The 27,748-nt window shown below is 45.0% G+C and overlaps 1 protein-coding gene across 4 annotated transcripts; it reads left to right on the forward strand.

The window, feature by feature from the left end:
* Nucleotides 1–6,624: 6,624 nt before the first annotated feature.
* Nucleotides 6,625–27,685, forward strand: rgl1 (ral guanine nucleotide dissociation stimulator-like 1). 4 transcript variants are annotated; one of them, XM_005478737.3, is made up of 18 exons: nucleotides 6,625–7,134; nucleotides 19,295–19,405; nucleotides 20,963–21,171; nucleotides 21,269–21,343; nucleotides 21,429–21,619; nucleotides 22,051–22,175; nucleotides 22,288–22,503; nucleotides 22,584–22,687; nucleotides 22,834–22,918; nucleotides 23,047–23,136; nucleotides 23,365–23,451; nucleotides 23,654–23,686; nucleotides 23,772–23,893; nucleotides 24,196–24,285; nucleotides 24,440–24,626; nucleotides 25,525–25,770; nucleotides 25,858–25,972; nucleotides 26,213–27,685. In XM_005478737.3, the coding sequence occupies exons 1-18, from the start codon at nucleotides 6,958–6,960 to the stop codon at nucleotides 26,398–26,400; spliced, it is 2,451 nt and encodes an 816-aa protein (XP_005478794.1). In that variant the 5' UTR covers nucleotides 6,625–6,957; the 3' UTR covers nucleotides 26,401–27,685. The 4 variants fall into 4 exon arrangements, with proteins under 4 accessions (XP_005478794.1, XP_005478795.1, XP_013130560.1 ...); XM_005478738.4 differs by lacking the exon at nucleotides 6,625–7,134 and adding an exon at nucleotides 16,994–17,294; XM_013275106.3 differs by lacking the exon at nucleotides 6,625–7,134 and adding an exon at nucleotides 17,483–17,656.
* The last annotated feature ends 63 nt before the right edge of the window (nucleotides 27,686–27,748 follow it).

Genomic DNA, 27,748 nt, shown 5'->3' on the forward strand with positions numbered 1-27,748 from the left:
CATGCTTTTCTGCAAAATGTGAATGTTTGTGTGTTAGTGTAAGTATGTGTGCTGTGAGTAGACTAGAGGGACAGCAGCAGCAGAGCAGCTTTACTTTACCAGAACAGAGTCTGCAGTATTCATCAGTCCCAGCCGCCTCCCTCTATGATTGCTCCTTCTTCTCTCATTTAAAAGTTGACTGACTCTTAGCTCACTATCATAACACCATAAAGCATAATGTAATTTTCCACCCACAGAAGCATTCAAACAGACGCCATTTCTAAAGCACGTTGTTGTGCTTTCAAGCTTCTAGGAATCTCATTTCCATATTGTATGAAAATGAGCTGTGGTTAGACCTATGTACACGCCACACACTGAACATCAGGCCTTTGTTATGCTGGTGTCACCGTAAAGCATCTGTAACGCATCTTAAAAAATCACATTTCTTCTACAAGCGCACCAATATATGAAAATGTGACTCCGAAACAAATATCACAGGCAAGATGATCATTCCAGATTAACTGAGTAAATTAAACATGTCAGCCGTTCAAATAATAATGACTTTTACATTGTTTCCACACGTTTAACTGTGGTTTTATTGTGATTACATTAATAACTGACGTCCAGGCTCATTGGATTACAAAGAATGTCTTCGGTCTTTAAGCAGCGTGTTCCTGTTTTGCATTTACCAGATACCAATCGTGCATAGATGACAGGAAACAAGAGGGAGATACAACAGAGGCTCTCAGCTGCTTTATCCACATTACAGTTCATGGTGGGTGTCTCAACCTCGATGTGCAATGCTTTTCACAGTATATATACAAAAAAGGTTTTCACATAGGGCTCCGTGCAGGCCTGTGAAAAACTAAGTACAACTTTATGGCGCCTGTAGGAATTAAGAGAGTACAACGTAGCTGGTAATTGCATTTGACTACGAGCATCAGTGTGAGCACCGCTGTAAAAGCAAAAGTTGTGACTGTTTGCAGGTCTGGAGGATTCAGGTGTGAGCTAACATGACAGGAGGAGCAAAATCAATTTGGAGGTTTATCAGGACATTTCCAAACACTATGAAGTCTATCAGGCTGCAGTGAGAAAGCTTAATAGCAAGTGGAAATCATTTAGCACAGTTATAAGTGGACCTCGCAACACATTCACCCCCATCAGATCATGCAACGCTCAGAGAAACTGCAAAACACCTAAGAGCTCCATCTCCGAGTCTACAGGCCTCAGTTAGCATGTTAAAGGTTAAAGATAATGAAAGCATAGTCACAAATAGTCACAAATAGCTGAACGGGCAGTTCTGTTTTGGACAGACAGGATCAAAGCGGAGATGTTTGTCCACCCTAACCCTAAACCCACTTCAGAGAGCTGTGCATAAATGAAAGCTAATAAACTTGTGGAGCGGAGAGAGTGTGGACCCAACTGCAGACACTGACGAATGGACTTAAACTGAAAGTGTATCTTTAATGGTGGCAGGAACACAATAAAAATGAAAGGAGAAAGTGACTAAGAACTACACAAAACATAAACTGGGAACAACTGCAAAGCAATTCAAAGGAACTAAAAACCTGAGAGCAGGAACTCAGAGAGGGTAATACACAGACAATCCAACAACAAACAGACGACGACAAGGGGCCTAATATGCAGAGGGATAATGACACAGGAGGAGAGCACAGCTGTGAGAAATCACACACAACGAGACCGGGGGAATCAAAACTGCAGACTGTCAAAGTAAAACAGGAAACACTTCACACTGAAACGATGAGAAGCACAGACATGAAAACATAACTAGACTAGACGCGACACAAAGAACACAGGAGAAGCACAGAGACAGAAACCGAGAGAATAGAAACTATAAATAACAATTAAATCAAAGACTATTAATGATAATTCAAAACACAGAACGCTTGGTCACAGACTATGACAAAACTACTACTTTATCATTTATCAGTCATGGTCGGTCTCAAATGTCACCAGAACCACTGACCTGCGATTACAACCAACTATTTACTCATTTTAATCATTATGTTTTCTCTTTTCTCTGTGAACCATGGAGATGTTTGTGTGGGAAAATCTCACCATCAACCATGCTGCACTCAAAGTCACCTAAATCACCTTTCTTCCTCATTATGAGGCTCTGTTTTAACTTTTCTTGAATATATTGAGTTGCTACCATTTGGTTTGTACTGAACCAAACAGCAGGAAATGTGTCAAAGTGGGCTGTGTGGCAGGCAGCAATAGGACCTGAAGCACTCGAGGGAAAACACAACAGAGTGAGCCAGTATGTACGCACGCAGGCAGACTACAAAGCTCAAACTAACCACAGACTAATGAAACACACAAACAAAACCGAACATAATCCACATGGAGTGAAAGACTATCAAAATAAAACAGGAAATGACTAATTCTGAGACCCGGACCAAGACTGGAGGGACGGGAACACAAAAGATGATGATGAACCTATCATCAGCTAAAAAAATCAGAGAACTAAAGACACAGAAAACAGGATCATCACAACTTTTTATTGATAATTTTTGGAATTAGACAATATTAGTGGGCTGTTTTTCACTTTTTGGGGACTAGGCTGATTTAAAGCACATCCAGGATAAGTGTGGTAGTTGTCACCTGGTTTGGAATTATTGGATTATATTTTATTTTATATAAAGAAAAGACTCCTCACATATGGTTAAATAAAGTGGTACTTTGCACTTTGTACTACAAGTCTCATTCACCCAGTCACACAGTGTTTTATCTAACATTCAGAAACACACACACACACACAGCAGTGGGTGGATCGTGATACTTGAGTTGGGGATCAATCCTCGACCGTCCGACTGGTAGATGACCCACTCTACCACCTGAGCCCTGAAATGTGACATTTTTGAGTTACTTCATTTCATTTCATTACATTTCTTTATTTATTTCACACAGGGTTCAACAGTGTTTCGTTTCCTACATACAGATCCTCCACTTCACGTGTTCACTGATCATCTATGACCGCGCGTGCTTTGCGGCTCATATCAGTGTGGGAGTCTAAGTCGTCACAGGAAACAGCTGGTGATCTGTCAGTGTTCCTGACACGGATTAAAGCATTTAGCGATTCTTTGAATAACGAAGTGAAATTGTTGCGTAAACGAGTAAATGAGTCAGTGTTGCTGTGCCGAACAGTGAAGACGCAGTGACCAACAAGTGCTGTCGTAAGGCCGTGCCCTTTCACCCTCGAATACACTCACATGCATGCGGGCTTTTATGCACACATCCAAGTCACACACACAAGAAAAGAGAAGGATGTGGAAAAAGAAAGCATTGTTCTCGAAACACGGCCTCCTGCTTCTCTTTAGTTTTTCCTTTTCTCCCGGTCAGTAATTGGGAGACAGTGCCCGTTATCTCCTTCTGTTCTCTTCCTCATACTGATAATAAGTAACTGTTCAATGTCAACAAGAGCTCCTCAGACAGCCACTCAGTGAGCAAGTACGCATGAGGCAAGGGAGAAAAAGGCAGCTCTACAACAGCATAGCGGAGACAAAGAGAATCTTAATATAAACAGTCTGTTGTGTAAAAAGAAAGAAGTAAGAAAATCCTCTCTGTGTTTGTGGTGTCCACCGACAGCCAGCAGAGGGCGGTGTGGAGATGTGTAACGTTTGATCATTTCAGAGGAAATTTATACATATATATTTTTTATAAAGGGACGTGTAAGATATGTCAGGGATGATCATTTGTGCTGTTCAAGTTGCTGTTGTGGGTTTTCAGTGAAGTACATTTACTCTTATAACATGCTTGTATTTTACTTCACTACATTTATTTGACAGTTACATGTACTAATGTCCACTGAAAGAGCTTGTACATCAGGGGTGTAATTTCCAGGGGGGTTAGGGGGGTTATGACCCCCCCCAATAATCAGACCCAACCAATATAACCCCCCCAATAAAATTATGAATTATCTTGCATGAATAGGCTGTTGATTGTCTTTACTCATTTCAGTTATTACCAGCAAAATAGTTGCATGTTTATTTAGACAGAGATCTTGACCCCCCCCCCCAATGCTCAGCACAAAGTTACGCCGTTGCTGCACATGGTCAGCGAATGAACCCCAGAGAGAAGGGGAACGTTTCAGTGAGGAGCTTCATTGCAGGACAAAGTATACTTTTCTTCTTCTTCCACTGTCTTTATCTCATGCCTACTTATTTACAGAGCATTTACTATTGTGTTCGTCTTGTTTTGTGTGCCATTGTTTGAGGCTCTGTGAGAGAGAAAATGAGGGGGAGAGAGATTTTGTTTGCATTGACCCAAGCTGAGCAGAGCTCGAGTGTGTAGTGTGTGTGCGCACAGAGGTTTGGTTTCCCAGCTGTGTAAACTGGCGCTGGCCACGCTGCGACTGTGTCAGCACACTCAGACTGAAGCAGTGGGAAAAAGAAATAAGAAAATGTCAGGAACAACATGTTACACAGAAAGACCAAATGTGGGTGGGTTTAATGAGAGATAAAAAGAGCACAGATACGGAGGAATAAGACGCCGGCGGGCGGGCCGGCCGGCCTTCATATCTGTCTCACTCAAAGCTGCTGTAGAAATCTCTGTCAGGCAATTTGGGCTGAAATGAAGTAACTTCCAGTTCACTGGAAGCCCGTCCAGAGAGCGAGAAGAGCGGCCAGCGTGTTTGCTCACTCTTCCTGTCTATCACGCTCGCATTCGTTCCCAGAAGGCACCGGTAGTCATGACCTTGTTTATCCTCCCTCTTCAGGCACTCCATTGGAGCTGGGTTCATCCGGTTTCATTAGGCAGGCATTTCAGTGCTGTTTCCATGCATGAGCTGCAATCATGAATCAGTGCTAAATATAAGCATATTTTAGGAGGAGCCTGACTGCATTTCTGTGTGTGCGAGGGATTCAAAGGAATTTTGTCACGCTGAGTCAGAGAAAAGGTCTGAGTCACGGCCGCAGCGAGCTCGAGTTTCAGGGGAGGTTTTCTGATGCTGGAGCGTTGCTGCACCGATTAAAGACAAGTTTAGTAAAAGTGCTCGCACACACGCACGCACACTCAGAGTGTAAACAAAGAGACACCTCACATGTGAAATCCAGAAGTGATCATATCAGCAATTTGAGAACTTAATATAATAATATCGTCACAAGCATCAGCGCTCTGCTGCTCTGTTCAATTTGTCCAGTTTCTGAAGGCTTTTTTAGTTTTAGTTTAGTCCAGTCCAGCTGGTTTAGAGTAGTTAATCCTCAATTTGAGACCAAGAGGAGACACAAACACCCACGATTAGTGAGGAAGCAGTTTGTAATGTGTGTGTTTTTAACTTTATTTAGTTTAGTTCACTTTAATCCAGTCTAATTAAGTTTAGAATGGTTTATTTGATCTAGTTTCATTCGTTTAGCAGGATTTAGTTCAGTTGGTCTCTTCTCAAATTATGAAACACTAGTGTAAAAACCACAGGAACCGTGTCAGCTTTTCGGGGAGATCCTGTAAATACGATATGTTTATGTGTTTAAAAAAGTCCCATTCGATGAAAGACATTGTGGGAAAGAAAACGGGAGAGGCTTTTCTGTTTTATCTGTTTGAGTCAAACCACTTTATTTAAATAATGCACTCTGAACGGTTTGGAGGGAAACGTGTCCTCTGGATCTGCGAGCAACCCCGACGCAGACGGTCCTGGTTTATTTGAGCTGGTTTAACTTCTGTAATCATTTGTATTTTCTTGGCTTATCAAGTGATTTTTGAGTAGAATTTTAATCTAAAAGAAATGACGAACGGCAACAGAAAGCGAAGGAAGCCGCCAGTCTTTAATCTCAAATACATCAAACCAGCCAGATTAAAAAATAAAAGAATACAACTCTCGAGTAAATGAAAATCTTTTACTTTAAAGTTCTGTTTCAGACCTGTGTGTGTGTGTGTGTGTGTGTGTGTGTGTGTGTCTGTGTGTGTGTGTGTGTCTGTGTGTCTGACCGGATGCTTGTGTTTTTCTGATGGTTGTTTATTTACTCGAGAAAACGGATGCGATGTCTGACTTCATAGTGCACCTCGCTACTGTAGACAGCAGCTTTCATCACACCTTGTTCAGTATTAACTGCTCAGGCTACAGTGTGTGTGTGTGTGTGTGTGAGAGCACTGCCTGGCCCCAGATAATCCTCCTCTCTGTGTTTTACACATGACTGCTTCTTATTCCCTCCCCACTCACACACACACACACACACACACAAGCTCTCTCTCTCTCCCTCTGGCCGTCATTGTTACACATTTATTATGGTTTGACCTTTGACCCCGCTGTCACGAATGCCACCAAGCTGTGCTGCTTATCGGAGAGTTAAATCAGTAACTTCATGAGGTCGTTCACACTTCAGCTGTAACATTTTATTAGATTTTAAGGACTTTTATAATCCAAAGACGAGAACATTAAGAAAGGAAGATTTTAAGCTTAGAGAAAAACACGATCATTTCTCAAAACTCTGAGGATTTATTGAGCAAACTTTGGAGAGTCCTCAGGACCAATATGTTAGACACACTTTAAGTCTCTAGCTTCACTGTGCTTTTCTGCTTTTAGTCAGTGTGCAGTTTTCGTAGGAGGGGGGCAGGGCCACTGGATCATAACTCCTCCCCTTTTAGCTCTGATGAATGTAAGGGGCAAGGAAAGAAAGAGAGAGAGAGACAATAGACTTTAATCACTCATGTGGCTGAGAGCTGTTGGCAAACGGAGTTCCTTGAGCGCTGAGAGGGGAGGAAAACAAACAGAAGAAACAGGAAGGGAGAAGACTGAGGTGGACAACTTGAGTGGGCATTTCTCATCAGTTACACCTCTGAGCTGAAGACAAGACCAGTCTGCAACCTTACTGAGAAGAGAGGAGGGCAAATCTGACATAAGTTCATCCTGAAGGAAACCCTTCACCTCGTCACAGTTCGTAAAGGCCGCAGACCCAGACGTTTCCATCCACCCTGCCGTCCAAGCTAGAGTATGATCTGCTATCCTCGTCACCCCTGCCGCTGATGCAGGTGATCAGCATGATCTCTCACTACCCTCTGGCCACCTTCCTACCCTGGCCTACAGGCTCCTACCATCACCACTACCCCGACCTGGACTGCACCTTACTACTGGAGGGGGAGGGAGGGGTTGCCCTGCAGAGGTACCAGCCTCGCTCCCCGGAGAGCAGCCCGCGACACTGGGTCAGTCAGAGAATAATCACATCTATCAACTCTTTTTTTTGCACGAAATCTATTTGTATTTCTGGGAAGCACAGATATTTCCAGTCGCCTTAAACAATCTGGCAGCTGCTGGCCTTCGTATGAAGGCCTTCTGTTGTTTGGGAATGTGTGAGGTGCTGAAGTATGTGTGTGTGTATGTGCTGTCAAATGCTGGGTTTTTGGAAATGTAAATGGAAAAGTTTGGGAGCCAGAGTAGAGAGAAAAAAAAGACACTGAGAAAAGAAGCTTGGAATTATAAACATTAAAGATACGCACTGAGGAGCAAAGATACGGGTGATGTTTGCCACTTCTGTTTGTCGGACGGTGATCTTGAGAAAGTAGAGGAGAAGCATAGGGAAGGAAAATCTGCAGATGTTACACAGGGACAGCTAACATGTACACATCCTGCATCCAGCTGTCTACACAACAAAAACCACATGAAACACACCTTTAGTTTTCTCCATATATTAAACTAAGAAATCGCTCGGTTAATGTTTTGCCGTCTGTCATATAATTCCTCTATTTGGCCTCTACTTGAGTAAGTTTTATGCAATAATCTGACAGCTCATAGTGAAATAACACAAACACGACGGTAACCTTTGGTGACACAGACGGGTGTCCGGCTGACCTCTTATGAAACGCAGTAATTCTCATTCATTCTAACGACCCCTTACTGGTCGTTCTGTGAGTGTGTTTTGCTAAATGTTCAGTTAACAGGAACCATAATGCGTTGGATTTTGCTTTTGTTAAATTTATTCTTCTATTCGGCTCTATTTTTATTCATCTTTGGTGTTTCTCGTTTACCAAAACAGCATGACTGCCAGAAAATTAGCAGCGGCTTATTCCAGCTAAGCTGTGGCTATTTTTTTGATGCACACACTTACTTGTGGTATTTATGCTGAAGTGAAAGTATGTTTGGTGTTTTCAGACAGCGCATAGGCACTTATTGGCTTGTAGAGGAGAGAAACTGAGGTCTGAAAACCAAACTGATGAGGAAGAGGAAGAAAGAATAAAATCTCCCAGAAGCAGGATTTTTTAACATAAAATATATTTATTGCAAAATAGCTGAAACTTAATAACTCCATGAGGATAAAGGACGAGCAGCGAAAGGTTTGAAAAGCAGAGAGACGTGCAGCCGTTTGAAAACTAAAACACAACTGAAAAAAATCTGGGTGTAAGAACAGAAACAGTATATTAAAGATCGACAAAGCCACCGCGATGACACCCACAAATTTAAAAGTGAATGTCGGGACTGTGAGGCTCAGTCTGAGAACCTATGTAAGCACGTCAGATGCTGACTTGTCAGATGGTTTCTGTCTGTTTCCTGCCTGTTTAAGAGTTTATGAAAAAAAGTACACAAGAGTTCAATCCAAGCTGCTAGGAAGATCACTGAGTGGTGGAGGGGCCAAACATTTGTTGCTACAGCATTCAACAAGTGCTGGAAACTGATCCAATGAGCAATTCAAAACCCACAAAAGCCACATGATTTCTCTTATTCCATTCGTGTGTGCAGATAGCAGGCAGGAAGTCAGCTGACTCAGTTCGCAGGAATCTCTGCCATGCTTAGCGGAGAAGGATGCTAATTGTGTGTGGGCCCAGAATTGTACAGGGGTGGGTAACGTCGTTCTTTTGAAATTAGCGCAGCGTTCTCTTTCTTCTTCTCTTGAGCAAGTCCACATGTCTATTAGCTGCTAGTAGCATAAATCAGTTTGAGTGTGTGCAGCGTTTCTTCTTCAGGTTTAGGTTTTGCAAAAGAAACACGCGGATTCACTGTGATTGCTCTTTTATTGGTACACTGAGCATCTAACACAGTGCGGTGATGTATTTGTAGTTATTATTCACATTTAGAGGAGATGAGTGTGACACAGTGGTGCCTGAAGACCATCCTCCTCAGTGCCTGTCTGACATCCCGGCTGTCATGTTGCCCCATCACACAGCGCCGTTTCCTGCGATTGTTTGAAGGGGTAAGGATGCTGGAGGTTAGCCCACAGACCTCCTCTGAATGCTCAGGTTACATACATCAGCTCTGCTGTCAGATGCTTATCTGTTTGACTGTTTTTACAGAGCTGCGATTGTCCACATACTTGGAATAGTCTTTCCATAAAATCATGTAAGGTAAAGAAAAGTATTTGTGGCGCAGCTACTTGCAGCAACTCCAAGAAATTCCCTTTAGTCATGTAGGATAACCTGCTCCGAGTGCTTCTATTCTTAGTTTGCTTTGTACCCACTTACACATGGTTATGAAACCATATCAGTCATAATGTTAGTGACTGCAGTGATTTCTCCTTTGTACTCAGCCTGTTGCAGACAGCTGTCAGGTCCACAGTTCAAGTCAGAGATGAGGGAGGAGTGCCGAGGAGGCAGTCCGTATCAAAGGTTCACTGACAGTTAAACTTACGACTGGAATGTGCACATAAAAAAATAAACTCGATAATAAAATGCATGTCTTTTGTTACATAAAATTCAACATTGGAGGATTAGTGGCAAGTAGGAATGAAGGACTCGATAGAAATGATAGCTTCACTGTTGTCTTCATTTTGTGGTCTGTAGTGTCCTTTGCACCTTCCTCTCACTCAGTGATTAGGCAGTTTAATTAAGCAGCAGGTCCGTCAATAAGAGCTCCGGCACTGGGAATATTAGCGGATGGCTTACAGTAACCTGCAGGGCAGTTCAATAACCTCAGCTGGCCATACGCTCAAAACACAGAAGTGACTTTATACAGGAAAAACAGGAGCAGGCAGTTTTGATGATGCTGTGTTTTCCATTGAAAGAAAGGCAGAAAGCTGAGTTAGCGCTCCTGCTTCCTCTTTCTCGACTTCTTTGGAGAGAGAAGTGCACGTTTAGTGCTGATGCTCCGTGACGTCTCAGTATTTCCAGTCTTCCAGTTCTGCCTCTTACTTGTCTTTTGTTTTGATGACTTGACAACGATTTCGACATTTAGGTGATTTGTTCGTACGAAACTAGTTTTTATGCCTTTTGACCTTTTTCTTTCTGAATTTACACAAAAACAGAACCATATCCTCTTCAGCAGCACAGTTCAGTAACTTTCTGACACTACACTGCCAGACTTCTCTTTTCTCCTAAATGCAGGCCTCGGTCGCCGTTTTCAGTCAGTCAGCCACGACGAATGCTGTTTACATGTGCTCCGAGTCAAGTTGTCTAGTCGCCTGCAGCTCTGTAGAGGTCCGTATTGTTAACTTCGACCTAATTAAGTCACATAATAGGACTCGTGTGAAAAGTCAATACTAAAGGCATTGTTTCTGTCACCCAAATGTCCATCCCAGGGCAACAACACCCCAGGAGCAGCCCGCTCAACTGGGGCAGAAACTCATCACACCATATGGTAGCTGTAAGGGTGCGTGGTGCTGACTGCTGTGCTAAAAGTGGGTTAATATGAGGCAGCACCGGCTTTCATTTAGTTTGTTTTCAATGCTTTGGCAGTGGTGTGTGTGTGTGTGTGTGTGTGTGTGTGTGTGTGTGTGTGTGTATTCATATGTATGTGGGGACCAATAATTGGAAGCTTACTATACTTATGGGGACCAAAATCCTGGTCAATATGACTTTAAAAACATTTTTGAGACTCAAAATGTGGTTTTAGTGACAGGGTTACAATTGGGTTACGGTTAGATTTAGGGTAAGGGTTAGGGTTAGGCATTCATTTATCATGGTTAGGGTTAAGGTAAGGGGCTAGGGAAAGCATGTCAATTAGATGTCCCCACAAGATATGAATACCCAACATGTGTGTGTGTGTGTTAAACACACACTAAATTCTCTACTCCTTTTCCCGCTCAGGCAGGACATGCAGCATTAGCAGGACCCGTGACTGGGATCAAACTGGCATTGTGTGTGTGTGTGTGTGTGTGTGTGTGTGTGTGTGTACCCAGTTGTAGTAAAGCTGGGGGTTGTTGGTTTCCAGCTCTAATATGACTGGTCAGCACTCATAGACTTTTATACCAGCAGATTACTGACTGCAATAACTGTGCTGAGCTTACTGTGGATAATAAATAACATGAAAACTATATACTAAGGAAACATGGTTTTCACAGTGTTCGCTCTCTGGCAGAGTAAACATCTTGCTACATTTCGGTCAGTGGTATAGTATCACCGGTGGCATGAATGCCCTGTTTCTGTGCCTCGGAGCAGCTAATGTTTGCTTTTTGTGCATCTCCTGCAGTTTCATTTCCTATAAAACAACCCGTGGATGTGCATAATAATGCTCAGAATTAATCTGAGCTGCAGAAATGAAATCAAGGAGTGTGTTTTTGTTGCTACGGGGAAGTGCATAAAAAACAAGTGGAAACAGCACGCTGCTGTCGTTTTGGTTTGTTGGCTGCTGCACTTTGGTGTGTTTGTGTTGCTTTGTTTTGCACATGTGATGCCTTCAGAGTCGCATGTGTTATTGGCTGAGCAACAGATGGTCCTGCTCTCATTAGCAGAGGGTCAGACAGCCCAACCAAGCCAGTCCAGACCGATTCATTCAGGGCTTAGCAGGGCTTAGATCTGGGAGGGGGTGGTCACAGTTGGGGGCTACACAGGGGAGGGTTTACCGTGACTTCTCTTACTCTTTTAAACACAGAGACACCTGAAATCACCTTAACAAGCATCATGGTATCTGAGTCACCAGAAATCGGATTATCCAGCTTCTGTGTAACGGTCCAACTGAGCCCGTATGCAGGCTGAGAAAAACCATGTGCCCCAAAATTTTGCATTCGTTAAACATTATTTGGTAGCTTTGATGATAACGAGACGCCTGGACTGAAAAACAGTTTTAGCTGAAAGCTGTATTAGTTTGGTTTGTATGTGAAGTGTGGAGGAGGAGGTGGAGGAGGAGGAGGTGTGGGGGGTCTCTTGTCTGCAGCTCTGGACTTTACTGGAAACTAATGATGTCATCCGTCCAGAGGCAGAGAGAGAGAGAGAGAGTGAGCTCAACAACAGCCGGGACAATAGATCTGAGGGGAGCAGAGACGTGACATCAGAGGAGGGGAGAGTGGGAAGGAGCGAGGAGAGGAGCGTTTAATGTGGCCGTCTGAACAAAGGCTGAGCTGAGCGAGGGAGAAACAGAAGAAAAGCTGTGTGCAGCTGTGTGTTTTCATGAGAGACGACCTGACCGTCTTCATGCCCATCTATTGTTTTTGCTGGATTCCCTGACCATCTCCTGCTGATGTGTCACATCATTAAAACCCCGTCACATGAACACATGTGCTGACTGGGGGCATTGACACTGCTTCATTGCTCCTAAACGACCCATTTAAGCTGCTTTGATTCTGTCATTTCAGCTTTTTATGAAGTTATAGCAGATCATCCTGACCCATAAATCCAGCCCTCTTGTTTTTTTCCCTCTGCCCCGGGGTGACTTGAGCCTCTGCTGACTCTGGATAAACACAGGCAGTTTATGAACTCTGCCCTCTGCTGGGAAGCATGCTTTGGAAACACAAACACAAACCCACCAACCACACACAAACACGCAGTGAAAGGCAAGTGTGATTAAGTGACTGTGCGCGCGCACATGTACAACTCAGAAAAGAAGAGAAATGGACGACATTCTGAGCAACATCTGGTTCCGATGCAGTACCGGGAAAGATCCTCGCAAATTTTTGGACTTGACGCAGAGACTTTCCACGGCAGGATCTGGCTGCGCTCACAGCTGATACTCCTCTCACTGCGATGAATCTCCTGTCTGCTGTTTACGCGGGAGGAAGAGAGGGACGTCTCTTTCCGGCCTACATGACGGAATGACTTTCTCTCTGCATGCCAGCACGAGCTGGTCCAGCTGTATTGCGCCTGTCTTTCCACAAGTGTGGATCTTCTTGGTTTCTGACTGTGCCGTGAACTCTTCCCCCGCCTGCCTCGGTCTCTCCCTCTCACAGCACAGATAGTGCACTTTCAAGTTAATCTCCAAAGTGTACTACGCTTTCTCTGATACGTGACCTTCTTATCTAACGTGTAAACACAGAGACGTTGCACATGCCACCCAAGACCCTTCTAATTTTGTCCCCTGTGTGTTAGCGGTTTCTGTTTTTTCTGTGCTGACATTCCTAGCTGACGTGAGTCTCTCACGTAATCTGTTCATGTTAAGTGCTAAATCACCTCCCCTCTCCTTTCCTATCCTTTCCTTTCCTTTCCTTTCCTCTCCTTTCCTTTCCTTTATGACCATGCTCCAGGACAGAGTGGCTTCACAGCCAGTCAGGTATGAGGACACCAGCCTCGGTGGAGTCGAGAGGCTGGAGGCAGGAAGCGGGAGATTTCCTGGAATGTGCGTTTTTTCCCCGCTGTGGTGTAATAACAGTGCAAGCGGTGCTCCTCCTGTTTTTGTCCCCTCTCTGTCTCTGCTGTAGCTATTCTGACCATGGAACAAAGGGAAGAGAGTACTTGGGAAGCCCAATAATGGCTGTAATCCATTATTCAAAAAATGGCCTTCCCTTGTCAAGGGCTTTCCTAAGTGTAATTACGTCATTAGTTTTTCAACAGAGCGGAAAACTTGGAATGAGGATTTGCCTGGACGACTGTGTCGGAGTTTAGTGTGCAGTGTTCAGACAGAGCAGCATGATGAACTTTTGCATTCAGGCGACAGGAAGCACGGGTTTCTAGAGAGATGTGTGAAGCTGAGTTACATTTGTGCACGCGTATTCATGCAAGGATGGAAAAACAGTTTTTTTATACAGTGTATAATGAAGTATTTACTCTGTAGCATTGTGTTACAGTACTGCACCTCTCCTCCACAGAATTTATTTCTGATTTACTATATTTAATAATGAATGAAGCAAATAAGATGCACCATGTACCGCTGTGCACGATTAAAAGAACCTTTGTTTCATCCAACTATATTTTCCTAATATTATAACATACAAAACAAATGGTCTGTTTTGATCTACTCTGAGACATACCTCACATTATTGACTCTTTTCTGGACCATAATTTAAAAAATGGACACAAATTAATAATATTTCAACCCAGCAGTTGACCAAGACCATAAACCAATCAGCACAGAGTTTACTGAGATCACGGGTCAGCTCAGTGTTTGTTTGTTTTGCTTCTACAATTGGACTTCTTTTTGCAGACAGATGAGTCGCCTCCTGCTGGCCTTTCAAAATAATACAGCTCTACTTTCAGTCCTGGAAGTTCATCTTTTATCTACAGTCTGTGGTTCATGAATTAATTGAAAGTGAGATAAGGTTCATTTCATTCTTTAAAGTCAGCTGACCTGCTGGCTCGAATCTGGTGTACCTTCTTACAGAAGGTGGATTTTCCCAAATGTCAGGCTGTTGTTTCCTCTTAGATTTGTCCTTCAGAGCTGGGATTGACTGAAACCAGAAGCAGCTCTGAATTTACTGAAATCTGCAGTCTAAATCTACTTTAAGGGGCCCAATGGAATCAAACTGAAAGATGAGCACGCTCATCCACTCGTCCGTCAGACAGAGCGGCAGCTGTCACGCTCATCAGACGTCTTGTTTACACTGAGGTATGACATCACTCCCACTGTGAGACCAACACTCCAATCCCCAAGGGGCTGAGCTAGAGGTCGTGTGGGGTCACAACCTTCCCACTGGCACTCTGGGCTTCCCAGAGTTCCTAAGACTGGAGCGGACACCGGGGCAGCTTGGCCTGGGAACTGGACAGCAGCCAGATGTGCAGCACGATGAAGAGTCAGCTAGAAGAAAAGGCGATCCTGTGCGGTTACCGCACATGGAGAAGCACCAACTTAGATGTACTCCTGGCAAAGCTGGGCGGAGCTGCAGTGCAGTGTTGTGTGTGTGTCTGTGAGTGGGGTTCACTGTGGACGACAGTGGGAGCCAGTGACGCCGAGGGTGACGTTTGAGAGCCAGGGAGGTGGGTTGGCTGATTACGCATCTACACACAAAAAACACACAATTTTGAAAAGGGGACCACCACAGGTCTACCTCCCACTGCTCCAGAAGACAGTTAGCATAATAAGGCTTCCAGTGTCCCCTCTGGATAAGGCCTCGTGACTCTTGGATCACCAATTTAGCATTTTAGCGCATGTAAATGAGTCACAGGTGGCTCATTTTTTCATATTTGTTTACAATACACCAAAAGAGCCCTCACAACGCAGCCACTCGATTCACATCGTCCCGTTTATTCACAAAAGTGGGCTGTTTGAGTACGTGTGTAGACACAGTGGAACAGAGTTATCCATTCTCACACACTCGGCCTGTTCTCCTCTCCGGTTACTGACAATGCACAGTAGCGGTGACGCCATCTGAAGCCTTCCTTGTATTGTCCCACGCAGGGACTGTGAGGCTGCAGCTGCTTCATACAAGAAGGGCCCACAGTCCATCACTTCATCCTCTTAAACAACATCTGTATGTTAATGCATTACAGCAATAATCTTCATTTTAACTGCCCATATGGAAAGGAAATTATAGTTTTATAGATTCTCCTTTCTCCTGCAATGATTTGCTTATTAAAGTGTCCCATTTGATTAAGAATTATGACTCCAATTAGGATGAAAATGGGAAAATTACCACTTTAATGGGCGATCGTGGCTCAAGAGTTGGCAGTTCGTCTTGTAATCGGAAGGTTGCCGGTTCGAGCCCCGGCTCGGACAGTCTCGGTCGTTGTGTCCTTGGGCAAGACACTTCACCCGTTGCCTACTGGTGGTGGTCAGAAGGGCCGATGGCGCGATATGGCAGCCTTGCTTCTGTCAGTCTGCCCCAGGGCAGCTGTGGCTACAATGTAGCTTGCCATCACCAGTGTGTGAATGACTGAATGTAGTGTAAAGCGCTTTGGGGTCCTTAGGGGGGACTAAGTAAAGCGCTATACAAATGCAGACCATTTACCATAAAAAGTCAAAAAATGAAAGTATTTTCATTTTGTGTTCGTATTCGGACCGGTGAGCTGTATCCATAAGCTGGTGTGTTTCATAATCACCCAAAGAAAACCCTGAATGTGTTAAAGTACAGGATATCCACACTGGCGCAACAAACCACAAAAAACCCAAATCCACCATAACCCGTGTTAAAAAAGAAGTGAGTGAATTATTTATGGTCTTTTAGGATTCATTTTAAAATTCTTTTATTTGCTTTTAAAGCCCTCCATGGCCTAGCCCAATCTCAGGTCAGCTGATCAGCTGGTCCAGGACTGAGCGTAAACTTAGAGGAGATTGTGCTTTTGCTTTAGCAGCTCCCAAACTGTGGAACGATCTGCCTTTAGAGATTACACAGGCCTCTTCTTTGACACCCTGTGCGATGTGGGTTTTTTAAGCTGATTGTATGTTGTTGTTGTTTTTTCTAATATAGGGCTGTTTTAATTTTTATGTATTATGTGTTTTTTTGTTTGTTTGTTTGTTTGTCTTTTTTTCTGTTTCGTTTTATCTATTATTCTTAACTTATTTACTGTAGAGCACTTTGGTCCTGTGCTGGCTGTTTTAAAGTGCTTTATAAATAAAGTTGGATTGCCTGCCTGAGAAGCTTCATGCTCTCTCTCAGCAGCCACGAGCTGGTGAATATTCTGGATGAATTTTCACTTAATGAGGACAAACATTAAAGAGTGGCTAAAAGAAACGTTACTTTAAATATTTTAATGCGTGTTTTTTCTACAAGCATATATATTATACATTAAATTTAAACATTTCTTTAAAAAAGTTTTACTATACGAAGGTAGAGCCTAAAATATAGTTTACTTAAAAAAACAGCAATGAATGAAAATGACTATAAAACAAATGAGCGTTATTGGTGATTAATGAATGAAACCCAGGTTATAACCAGGTTATACTACAAACACGTTATTAGTCTTTTTTGAGTCTTTTTTTTATGAATTTCGGAGGAAGAACATTTTTGCATGTGGAATATTTTGCACGCTCGAGTCCCAGCCCTGCGTGTGCGTGCGCAAACTGATGTCAGTCTGATGGAAGTTGGAGAAAGAGCTCGGGGGAGGAGTTTAAATGGGGCTGCTGCGAGTGCAGGGAGGAGGAGTCTGCTCATTCAGCTGAGAGTCGAGCGCCTGTTGACAGAGGAGGAGGGCTTGGAGTTTGGACAAGAGCGCAGTGAACGTTTGCGGATCGCAGTTTATTTTGAAAGGAGCGCATCTTCTTGTGTACGTGCGGGAGAAACGTCGATCTCTGATGCTGCCTCCAGATCATGAGAGAAGCGCTCACTATGAAGTTCGCCTGGAAAACTAAGATGGTAAAAATCCAAGCGCAGACTCGCAGTGTCTGTTGTTTGTGGTCCGTGGGGGGGTTAGAGTGGGAAAGGGGGGCTTGGGGGTGAGTGTTTGTAGGCTTGGGAAAGTAGCGGATAACTGAGGGAGGGGGAGAGGGCGGGGGTGGTGGTGAGGGTTGTTTTTACTGCTGCGTAAAGATGTCGCGCTGAGCTCGAACCTGGCTGTACGTGGAGCTCGGTTCAGTGGGTAATGCTGAGAAATGTCCTCACCTGATGCTGCAGATCCAAACTTCTTCGTGGGTTTTTTCTGGGCTCAACAGCAAAAAGCAGAGGGGGAACAACAGGCGAGGCCCCAGGGCCATCACAGCCCGTGCAGCTGGGTCCAGGCGAGCAGATCAGCGCCACTCTCCTTATCTCCGTTATTCTTCCCAACCAGCTGATGGGCTGATGTGCAGATTAGGATTATTTGCAGAGAGAGAGTAATGTTTGTCATCTGTGTGCAGATCTTTGAAGGATCCCAGATAGCGCAGAGTAAAAAGCTCACCTCCTGCTCTCTGTGAACTCTGTTTTCTGGATGCTTGGATAACTTATTCTCTTATGTTCCTGGCTGCTTTCATTTGCATTTTCATTGGTAAAACAACAACAAAAAGCAAACTTGATACACAAAGAGAGTGTAGCTTTTAAAAAAACAAAAATCTGTCCAGCTTTCAGAAAGCAGTCCGTGTGTGCAGACTGTGAACTCAGCAGCCCGGCCAGCCAGCACAGAGACCTCCCGCTATTGTTTTGGGAGTGTGTGGACTGCATGACTCATACACTGATGTATTTATCTGTCTCTGTGCCAGCCAGCGGGCAGCAGCCAAAAAAGAGAGAGGGAGAGAAACATGTTGCTGACCATAGGACAAGATGGAGAACAGCAGCATGGGACGGGTGTGCAGACATGTTTCAGATCCTCTGACTTGCAGTAACGCAGGCGCGCTGGCTGGTTTCAACTGTCAGAGTCGGTTAAAATCACATCTTTTTGTTTTTGGCTTTCTTTGAATTTCTGCCCCTCACGTGTTTCTGTTCAAATCCAAACACTGCCGAGTAATGGCTGCACGCCACTGGTCTCCAGGACTGACCATTGAACCTGCTAATGGCGACTTTGGCCCTTGATCTCTTTGCTGGCGGCCCCTCTGTGTGGACTTTATGGGGACGAGTAATCTTGGCGTCCGTTGCCTTTGTGTGAGGACTTGGTTGAGATTTTGCCTGTGTGCTGTTTATAGGCGCCCTATCCTTCGATGGCTGTCCGCTCCTTCTGTTTTCGTCTCCGTCTCCATGTGTTGGTGTCTGAGCCGGCCTCGGCCTCTGTTTGCACGCTCTATCTGAGCAGCAGTTTGGGGTTTTGATTCCTCTCTGCTCCCTCTGTTTGTTTATGCGCTCTGCTGCCGTCAGTGATTTACAACCAGCAGCAGACGCAGCACATTCGACCCCGTGGATCCTTTTAGTCTCGGTGTGGTTGCAACACTGATTTGTAATCAAGCGCCGCTGACTTGTAGAAGCAGACAAACTGACAAACTCATATGTTCATAGAGGGGGAAAAAAGCAATGTAAATATTACTGTGGAGGTGTTTATTCTGGAGACTTGGCCCATTCTGGCTCTTATCTACAACTTGGGTGAGCTCGGGGAAAAGCTGTCCAGCTCTGACTTCAGCTCCAGAGACACCAAGACATCATGAAAGAGATGGATTGGGAATAAAAGAGGGAGTAGAGACAGAGAGGAGGAGGGAGGGAGGCCTGGCAGGCTGCAGGGATGGGGGTTGGGGAGTTGGTCATTCTTGATGTTTTACTGCACTTCACTTCTTCTTCTTAGTTTTTTAAGGACTGGGGTTGTTTGTGTGTGCGTTTTTTCCGTTCCCTCTGCTTTCCTCATACGCAAAAATCACTTTCCTTTCTTGTTAAACTACTGAAGTTACACTTGTGTAGGTCAGCTCTGCAGCGCGTCTGTCCCGAACTTTCTAATATTTCCACCGATATTCTTCTTTCAGAGCTCGGTGCAGGACTGGGGGGAGGAAGTAGAGGATGGAGCAATCTACAACGTGACGCTGAAGAGAGTCCAGATTCAGCAGGCGGCCAACAAGGGAGCGAGATGGCTGGGGGTGAGTAGGCCCTGACGAGGAGCTGAGCTCCAAACCTTCAAATGTTAGTAGTTCAGACTCTGTTAAAACCTCCTTTCTGCACTCTCAGCTGCTGTAGAGGGAAAAAAGTGAATGTTTTTAAAGCAAACAATGTCCGGATTAGATTTTATCGTGTCCAGATGGGTTTTTTTGTTTAAAGCAGTCCAGTTATCTGTGTTCAGACTGCTGACCTTAAAAACAGCAAACCTAATCTGTATTGTCTGAAACGGCTTTTCTCTCGGCATTGTGCTCCACCGAGGCTCCTATTGTTTTAACTTTCGAGCTATAAATCTCCCAGTGGAGACAACACCTTTGAGCTGCCTGCTGAAAATGAACAGCTTCACCAGAACTGGACCGTTTAGCCAAAGCATGTGATTTCCTGACTTTCCGAGCTGCCAACAAAGCCCGCGCGTTCCCCTGTTTTGCAGAATGCTGGTGTGACACAGTTTCCCACAGTTGTGCATTTTTTCAGTGAATATAAGGCATTGCCGTTTCCTCCACAGAGCTGTTTATGTCTCCGTAATAAGATGTTATGCAGTGCATCATTATACTGCACAGAGGGGGCAATTAGGAGCATTGTTTCTCTTAGTTTCATAGTTTCTCTGGTGAGTTTTCCCAGAAAATGCTAAAGGATCTTCGGGATATTGTGTTTGTTAGCTTCTTTGGAACTGTGTGGCTGACATAAGGGATGAGAGCTGGCGCATAAAGAAGAATCTGATATCGGCTGCGAGCCTCCAACACTGCCTGGATGTATTGACAGTGGTGTAAGCCCAATTAGAGCTAATTAAAACAACATGGGTCTTTTGTGCAGAACAAAGAGCGAGCTCCCAATGAGATGAGTATATTTACTATAAACAGTCAGCTGTACGTGAACAAAAGCAGCTCCAGTCTGCACAGTTTGAGGTGTGTGTGTGCGCGTGCAGTTGTGCGTATTGTGGCTGTGCCGTGGATCGCCTCGGACAGATAAATAATCAGACTTTTTGTGTGCTCCGAGCCGTTATCGGAGGGGAGAAGTCGACTGTGCCGCCGTCCTCCTCTCTGTCTGGAGGGATGGTGGAGGAGGGGCTTCGCTGTGATTAAAAGCAGATTGGAGCGTTTCCTGTTGTAGCGTGCTAACTTCACCAAGGTCTCTCTCTCTCTCTGGGTCTTGTGCCACCCCTTACTCTCTCTCTCCCCGGCTGTTTTGCAACCACCGGTTCTGTTTTCCCCGTAGACACAATAGTCGGACACATCTGGAGAAATTCAAATTAAATATAGGTCACCGTACTGTTTCCTCCATCCCCCTGATGTTTCGAGCCCTCGTTGTTTGTTTCCATTTCTTTCAGAGTTCAGAGACCCTTTCCTTAAATGTATTGGTGAAAGCATTACAAGCACCAGCCAATTGCAGAAGTGCAACAGTTTAAAAATGTATATGGCAGATGGGTGACAAGTTAAAGGAAAATTAAGGAATCACTGTGTTTTGTCCCTGCGGTAGACTTACCCTGCGGTTTCTGGTGGTTTTTGCTGAAATTTCTCATAATTCGCATGTTTCTTGTTTAGGCGGAAGGGGATCGCCTGCCTCCTGGGCACACGGTGAGCCAGCTGGAGACCTGCAAAATCCGAAGTATCCGCGCTGGAACGCTGGAGCGACTGGTGGAGACTTTGCTCACGGCGTTCGGAGACAACGACCTCACCTACACGTCCATCTTCCTCTCCACCTACAGAGCCTTCGCGTGCACGCAAACCGTACTGCAGCTGCTGCTCGACAAGTAGGCTGAAATGACACGATCCGAACTGACAAATAATACTCTGCCTGTTTGTTGTGGCGATTTTTAAAACGCGTCGTCTTCTTATTTTCTGTGGCAGATATGGAAGCATGGAAGAAAACGAGCAAGGCGCTGACAGATGCCACGGCTCTGAAACCACCGGCGCCATCAGAAAGTGAGCTGCAGTGTGATGTGCACATCAGTGTTTCCGCTCACCTGTGTTTCCAGCTCTCTAAAAGGTTTCCCGGCTCTCTCCACAGCACCTTGGCTTCGATCCTGCGTGCCTGGCTCGATCAGTGTCCCGAAGACTTCCAGGAGCCTCCAGACTACCCCTGTCTCCACAGGGTGATGGACTACCTGCGCAAGGCTCTGCCAGGCTCAGAGGCTCTCAGAAAGGCAGAGGGTCTGCTGGAACAGCTGCAGGCTCAGGCTGGCATGGATGATGCTGATGGTACCGCTATTTTCTTTTTATTTATTTATCTTTTTAAGCTTTGCATGATTCACAATTTTAAAATTCCTTCTTTACCTTGTGCTGGGCCTTCAAGCAGCCATTAAGCCCCTGCTTTTAAGCTAACGTCCCTCTGATTGGCTGCCCCTCACAAACAGAGGATTTGAAGAGCACTTGGGTGGGGTGGAGTTCATATTATGAGTATTGCTTCTCTGTGGTATCATGCAGATGATGCTGACGTCAGTATTGTAAACTTTGACCATATTTAATGAGGATCCAGTGTTTACACTGAGAACGGCTCACATCACTGCCTCCTGTATTCATGGGGAAAAGCACAGCGGGTCTCCTTTAAAATGTCTTCCTCCGTCGCTGAGAAACGATGCGTTATCTCAGATATGTCGCTTATTTCATGTGCCTGTTTTGTTTATTTTCAGCTGGTTTCCACAGCAACCACTCATATAGCCTGGGGGAAGAGGATGAAGCAGAGATTGAGGTCCAGGAGGACTTCCTGTCGTTTGACGCCGACCTGGTGGCCGAGCAGCTGACCTACATGGATGCGGTAAGTGGAGGGAAATGATGTGGAAACAGGAGGGAAAGGTTACATCCTGTTTCTTCTGCGTCGCCTCACTAACATTGTACTCTTTGGGGGGTGTTTCTTGGTGGTGTTTTAGGTGCTGTTTAAAAAGGTCGTACCCCATCATTGTCTGGGCTCTGTCTGGTCTCAGAGGGACAAGAAGCACAACAAGCACAGCGCTCCCACCATCCGTGCCACCATTACGCAGTTCAATGCTGTCGCGGCCTGCGTGGTCAACACCGTGCTGAAGCACAGACAGCTCAGGCCTCACGTCAGAGCACGGGTCATCCAGCGCTGGATAGACATCGCGCAGGTCAGCCGAAGAGACAGACTCGCTCACAAACGCTTGGAATCAGTAAGAATGTCATCTGACTTGTGATCGTTTTTTAACAGGAGTGCAGAATACGGAAGAACTTCTCATCTCTGCGAGCCATTGTGTCGGCACTTCAGTCCAACCCTCTGTACAGACTGAAGAGAGTGTGGGCCTGCGTGCACAAGTAAGCCTCCGAACTCTCGGCTCTGCAGATGATCTCAGCTGGTTTTGATAGTAACGAGATTTCTCAGATTCTTCGGTGTGTTTTGCACGCGTGTTTTCCTGACATGTCACATCACGTTAGCTGACGCATATCTGTGCTTGGTGCAGAGACAGCGTGCAGACATTCGAGGAGCTCTCCGACATTTTCTCGGACCATAACAACTACCTGACCAGCAGAGAGCTACTCATGAGGGTGAGTGTGTTCATTTCATATCCGATCCAGTTTAGCTTAGTAACCATCTGTTACTCGAAATCCCAAAATTGCTCGTTCGCCGCATGGTTGGAACCAGAATTGGAGCCATTTTTTTGTTTGCCCCACAGGAAGGCACGTCAAAGTTTGCCAGTCTCGAGAGCTGTGCCAAAGAGCACCAGAAACGGACCCACAAGAGGCTCCAGCTGCAGAAGGAAATGGTAAGACAAATGCCGGCTGACAACGAGCTTTAGAAACAAACGCCAAACAAAGCAGTGTACTCTACACTGACTGCTAGCCTGTGCAGATCGTGATGCTACACAGCTCTGTTTACTCCACGTGCCACGCTCCCATTGTTATTATCATCGCCATGTGCAGAGAACAAAGTGTAAATAAAGATGTGACTTTACTGCAGCATCTCACGGAATAATCAAACCGTTCCTCCACAGGGAGCGATGCAGGGAACGATACCGTACCTGGGGACTTTCCTCACCGACCTGACCATGCTGGATACGGCCCTGCCTGACCTAGTGGAGGTAAGAGCACCTGCTGATCGTGTGTGCGAGTGTTTGAACATTTGAAAGTCTATCTGTCAGAAACTGGGGCCTAAGTTTCCATAAGTGCGTGAGGAATTTTGTCGGTGCCTTTGTGGAGCTGTCCGCCTAACGCTGTTTGCGTAAGCGGCCGCTGGTGCTTGACGTCACAGCTCTGACGGCGTGCTCTTTGTGTCTTCTGCAGGGTGGTCTGATCAACTTTGAGAAGAGACGCAGGGTGAGTCTTTAGTCTGCCTCCTTTGACGTGATTACAGTTACTCACGTGGTGTTTACTCTGAGCAACCTTCTTTGTGCCTCTGCAGGAGTTTGAGGTGATCGCTCAGATCAAGCTGCTCCAGTCGGCCTGTAACAGCTACTGTCTGACTGCAGACCCAGCTTTCCTGCGCTGGTTTAAGGGACAGCCTCAGCTCAGCGAGGAGGAAAGGTACACTCTTTACTCTGAATACCTTTTTTATTTTCATTGCACCGTTATCCATGTGATAATAAGCAAATTAGTGCATGAGTCATGGTCTGCTGGATCCATTGTTCCCCCACAAATACACCAGAGCAGCTTTGTTCTGTCTTTTCTTATCGTCTCTCCCTGCTGATTCTGTCATTTCTTTAGTTCCCACTGATCTGTTCTACATGTTGTTTTGCTCTCTGAGCGCTTTTTTTGTCTCACTGCTATTCTTGAAACCACCATCCACTTGAAGGTTGAAGGTTCACTGTTAATGCTCTTTCTTGCAGCTATGCCTTATCTTGTGAGATTGAAGGTCTCGGTGACGGCAGTCCGACTTTAACCAAACCTCGAAAAAGCATGGTGAAGAGGCTCAGCTTGTAAGTGCCTTAAGAAAGGAGACATTTTTAGAAGCTAATAAAGACGAGTGTTGTTTTTAAATCTGAAGTGAAGTTCAGAGTAGAATGAGGAAATGAAACTGCAGGGACTTTTTAAAGTTTTATCATCTAACAGCTCGCTTCATTTTCTGTTCAGGCTTTTTCTTGGAACAGACAGCAATTCGGCCAGTTCTCCAATCAGAGAGACGCCACGCTCGCCCCCTACTGGCAGCTCCGGAGAGAGCATGGACTCGGTCAGCGTGTCCTCCAGTGACTCCGGCAGTCCGTCGGACAGCGAGGGACTCGCCACCCCGACTCACACCTCCGACTCCCAGCAAAACAAGGTGGGTGACAAAGCCACCGGCGAGAAGTGCTGTGCACTAAAAAGTACACAACTTTATTAAAAACGAATCAATTCCATTTAAATTTTTTATTGGATTAACATTTTTACACGTATAAAGTTGCACATGAGAATTAACAAATATTCTAATTTTTGAGCGTTCACTGGCCACTTCATTAGGTACGCATTTTCCTCCAGAACTGGTGCAGTTCTTCATGGCACAGATTCAACAATGTGCTGGAAACATTATTCAGATTTTGTTCCGCGTTGATATGAACGCGCAGTTCATCACACAGCTGCTGCATCCCTGATCTGACTCTCCTGTTCCCTCGCGCCCTAATTCTGACCCTGTATGAACTGTAGCCTCAGTCTCCTGTTCCTAGCGGACAGGATTGGCGCCTGGTGTGGACTTCTGTTGCTGTAGCCAATCTGCTACAACAAGCGTGGACCTATTGTGTGTTCAGAGATGCTCTTCCGCAGACCTTGGTTGTAATGAGTGGAGTTCCCATGGCCTTTCTTCAGCTTAAAGCAGATGGTTGTGTTGGAAAGTCCCAGCAGATCAGCTGTTTCTGAAATATTGAGAGCAGTGTGTCTGACACCAGCAACCACGCCACAGTCAAAGTCTCTTAAATCATGTCTCTTCCTCGTTCTGATGTTTGAACTTCAGCGGGTTGTCTTGACTTTGTCTGCATGGCTAAATCTGCTGGGTTACTAACATGTGATTGGACGGTTAAATAGGTGTAATGAGCCAAGTGGCCTGCAAGCGTATAAGCTACATTTAACTCTTTTGACACAAGATGCAAAATGAAGTAAATGTTGGAGTTGTGTCAGATGATAATGAATCTTAATAATAATTTTAATGAAAAATGAAAATAATTGTTGTTTTTCATCATGACCCACAGCTATCAGAATCATCCTCCTGCACTTCACTCCACTCTATGGACACAAACTCCTCCACAGCCAGCGTCTCCGTGATTCCTACGTCTCCCTCCTTCCCCGGGCCTTCCTGTATGCACCGACGCTCCATCTCCCTCACACCCCTGTCTTCCCCTAGTCAGACTCTCGCCTATAACACCCAGGCCCAGGACGCCTGCATCATAAGAGTCAGTCTGGAACACGGCAACGGGAATCTGTACAAGAGCATACTGGTGAATAAATACTGACGCTTCTACTAGAGATTTACATTCTCACATTTTATGTTAAAGCTAACTTAATCTAATCTGTCCCACAAACAGCTGACCAATCAGGATAAGACCCCAGCTGTAATCGCTAGAGCAATGGCAAAGCACAACCTGGAGGTGGAGCCGGAGGAAGGATACGAGCTGGTGCAGGTCATCTCGGAGGAGAGAGGTAAAATATCGACTTTAAAATCTGTGTAAGCTATCAGTAAGCTAACATTGCTCTCTAGCAGCTGTTATATAAAAACTCAATTCTTTAAGATTTGCACGTCAGAATTTTTTTAATTTATTTTTTCCACTAATTAGCTGTTTTCAGGCTTTGTGAACCACACTGCTCTCTGTACTGTTGTGAAGATGGTATCACTGGTTGTAAAATTTACCTGATTTTTGTCCTGCTCTTAATTTCTTTCAGAACTGGTGATTCCAGACAACGCTAACGTTTTTTACGCCATGAACACGTCGGCCAACTTTGACTTCCTGCTGCGGGTGCGGGGCTCGGCAGGTCGGCCCGTGCAGCTCCGTAGCCGATGTAGTTCCACGCTCCCGCGGACCCAGCACCGCTCGAGCCTCTCGCTTAGACCCAGCAAAGTCACGTTGTGACCCTGCCGGTTCACCACTAACCCAGGGCGAGACACGACGGAGGGTGGACATATAAATGGATGAGGAGCTCTCTGGGATCCAGGGTGGAACCCTCCGAGCTTTCAGACCTTCCCTCTCATCCCGAACTGTGCCATTCCTCGCCCAGCCTTAACGTGAACCTTGGATGTGGATTAAACTGCTAATGCCTGTGACAGAGTGAAACAGTGACCCCAAGTGGCCTGAACTCTTTACTACAACAGATATTTTTTGCACATGTTATGGGAGCATCAACCTCCTGACCTCCAACAGTATTCTGATATTGAATGAACTCCTTTATGTCTTGTGACGTACGTGTAGCTCAAGCTTTACCTTTCTCCTAATAGAAGAGTGCTGAATGCAGAGACAGAAGATGGAGCAGTGGAAGAAGGAGAAGCCGACTGTTGCCTTTGTTCGTGAATGAATGGACCTCTAACAGTATTCTGAATGATATTAATAACTGACAGAAGCTGTGATGCCTTTGGTTTCCCTAGTCAGACAGCTACGTCTGGCTTGTGTGTGTGTGTGTGTGTGTGTGTGTGTGTGTGTGTGTGTGTGTGTGTGTGTGTTCTTCCCCATATTGTGAGCTGTGTGACGGATGCATCATTTTGTGCATTCTGATTGGTTCCAGTACTTGGTTATATCAAGTCCTCTGCAAATGTTGAATTGCCTTACCTGCCCAATGTTTTGGGTGTAAAGAGTATTTGAGCTTCTTTCTAATCTAGAGAGACTCTCAGATCTAAAAAAAAAACAAAAACGAGTTGTACAAGAACAAAAAGGATAAAGCGGAGTATCGTACTGAAATGGAAAGTATTTGTACCTCTTTGCCCTTCATTATATGAATTATAGAGTTGCACTTGACAGTTGGTAGCAGATGCCAATGGGATGTGAATATGGGAGAGTGTGCAAACTGCCACGTTAAGTAGTTTGCTCCCTCTTCACTAAATGAGTTTCTTTTTTGTAATTTTGTTGCTTTTTCGATGCTTTTGTAACACAGTTCAGGCCACACATGTATACCAGACTGGAGCATTGCTAACATACATGCTAATTGTGTCAGAGTGTCATAAATCTGGCGGGATACTTCATTTCATTTAACGGCGTAAACGCCCATCTGTTCGTCTGTTTGAACACATGTCAGAAGCCTTCACACTTTCACTCCACCGCAGATAAAAACCGAACGTCACGTGAAAATGTTCTCATTAATTCAGCCTCGGTGTTTGTTCTCCACTGCCAAAGACTCTGAATAAATAAATTATTATCACTATTCTGACTCACTGCCTGTCGTGTTTAATGACTTTATTATCCGTAAGGCCTAAGGAAGCTTCGTGTCTGT

This window comes from Oreochromis niloticus, linkage group LG23 (assembly GCF_001858045.2).
Source record: "Oreochromis niloticus isolate F11D_XX linkage group LG23, O_niloticus_UMD_NMBU, whole genome shotgun sequence".
Lineage (NCBI taxonomy): Eukaryota > Metazoa > Chordata > Actinopteri > Cichliformes > Cichlidae > Oreochromis > Oreochromis niloticus.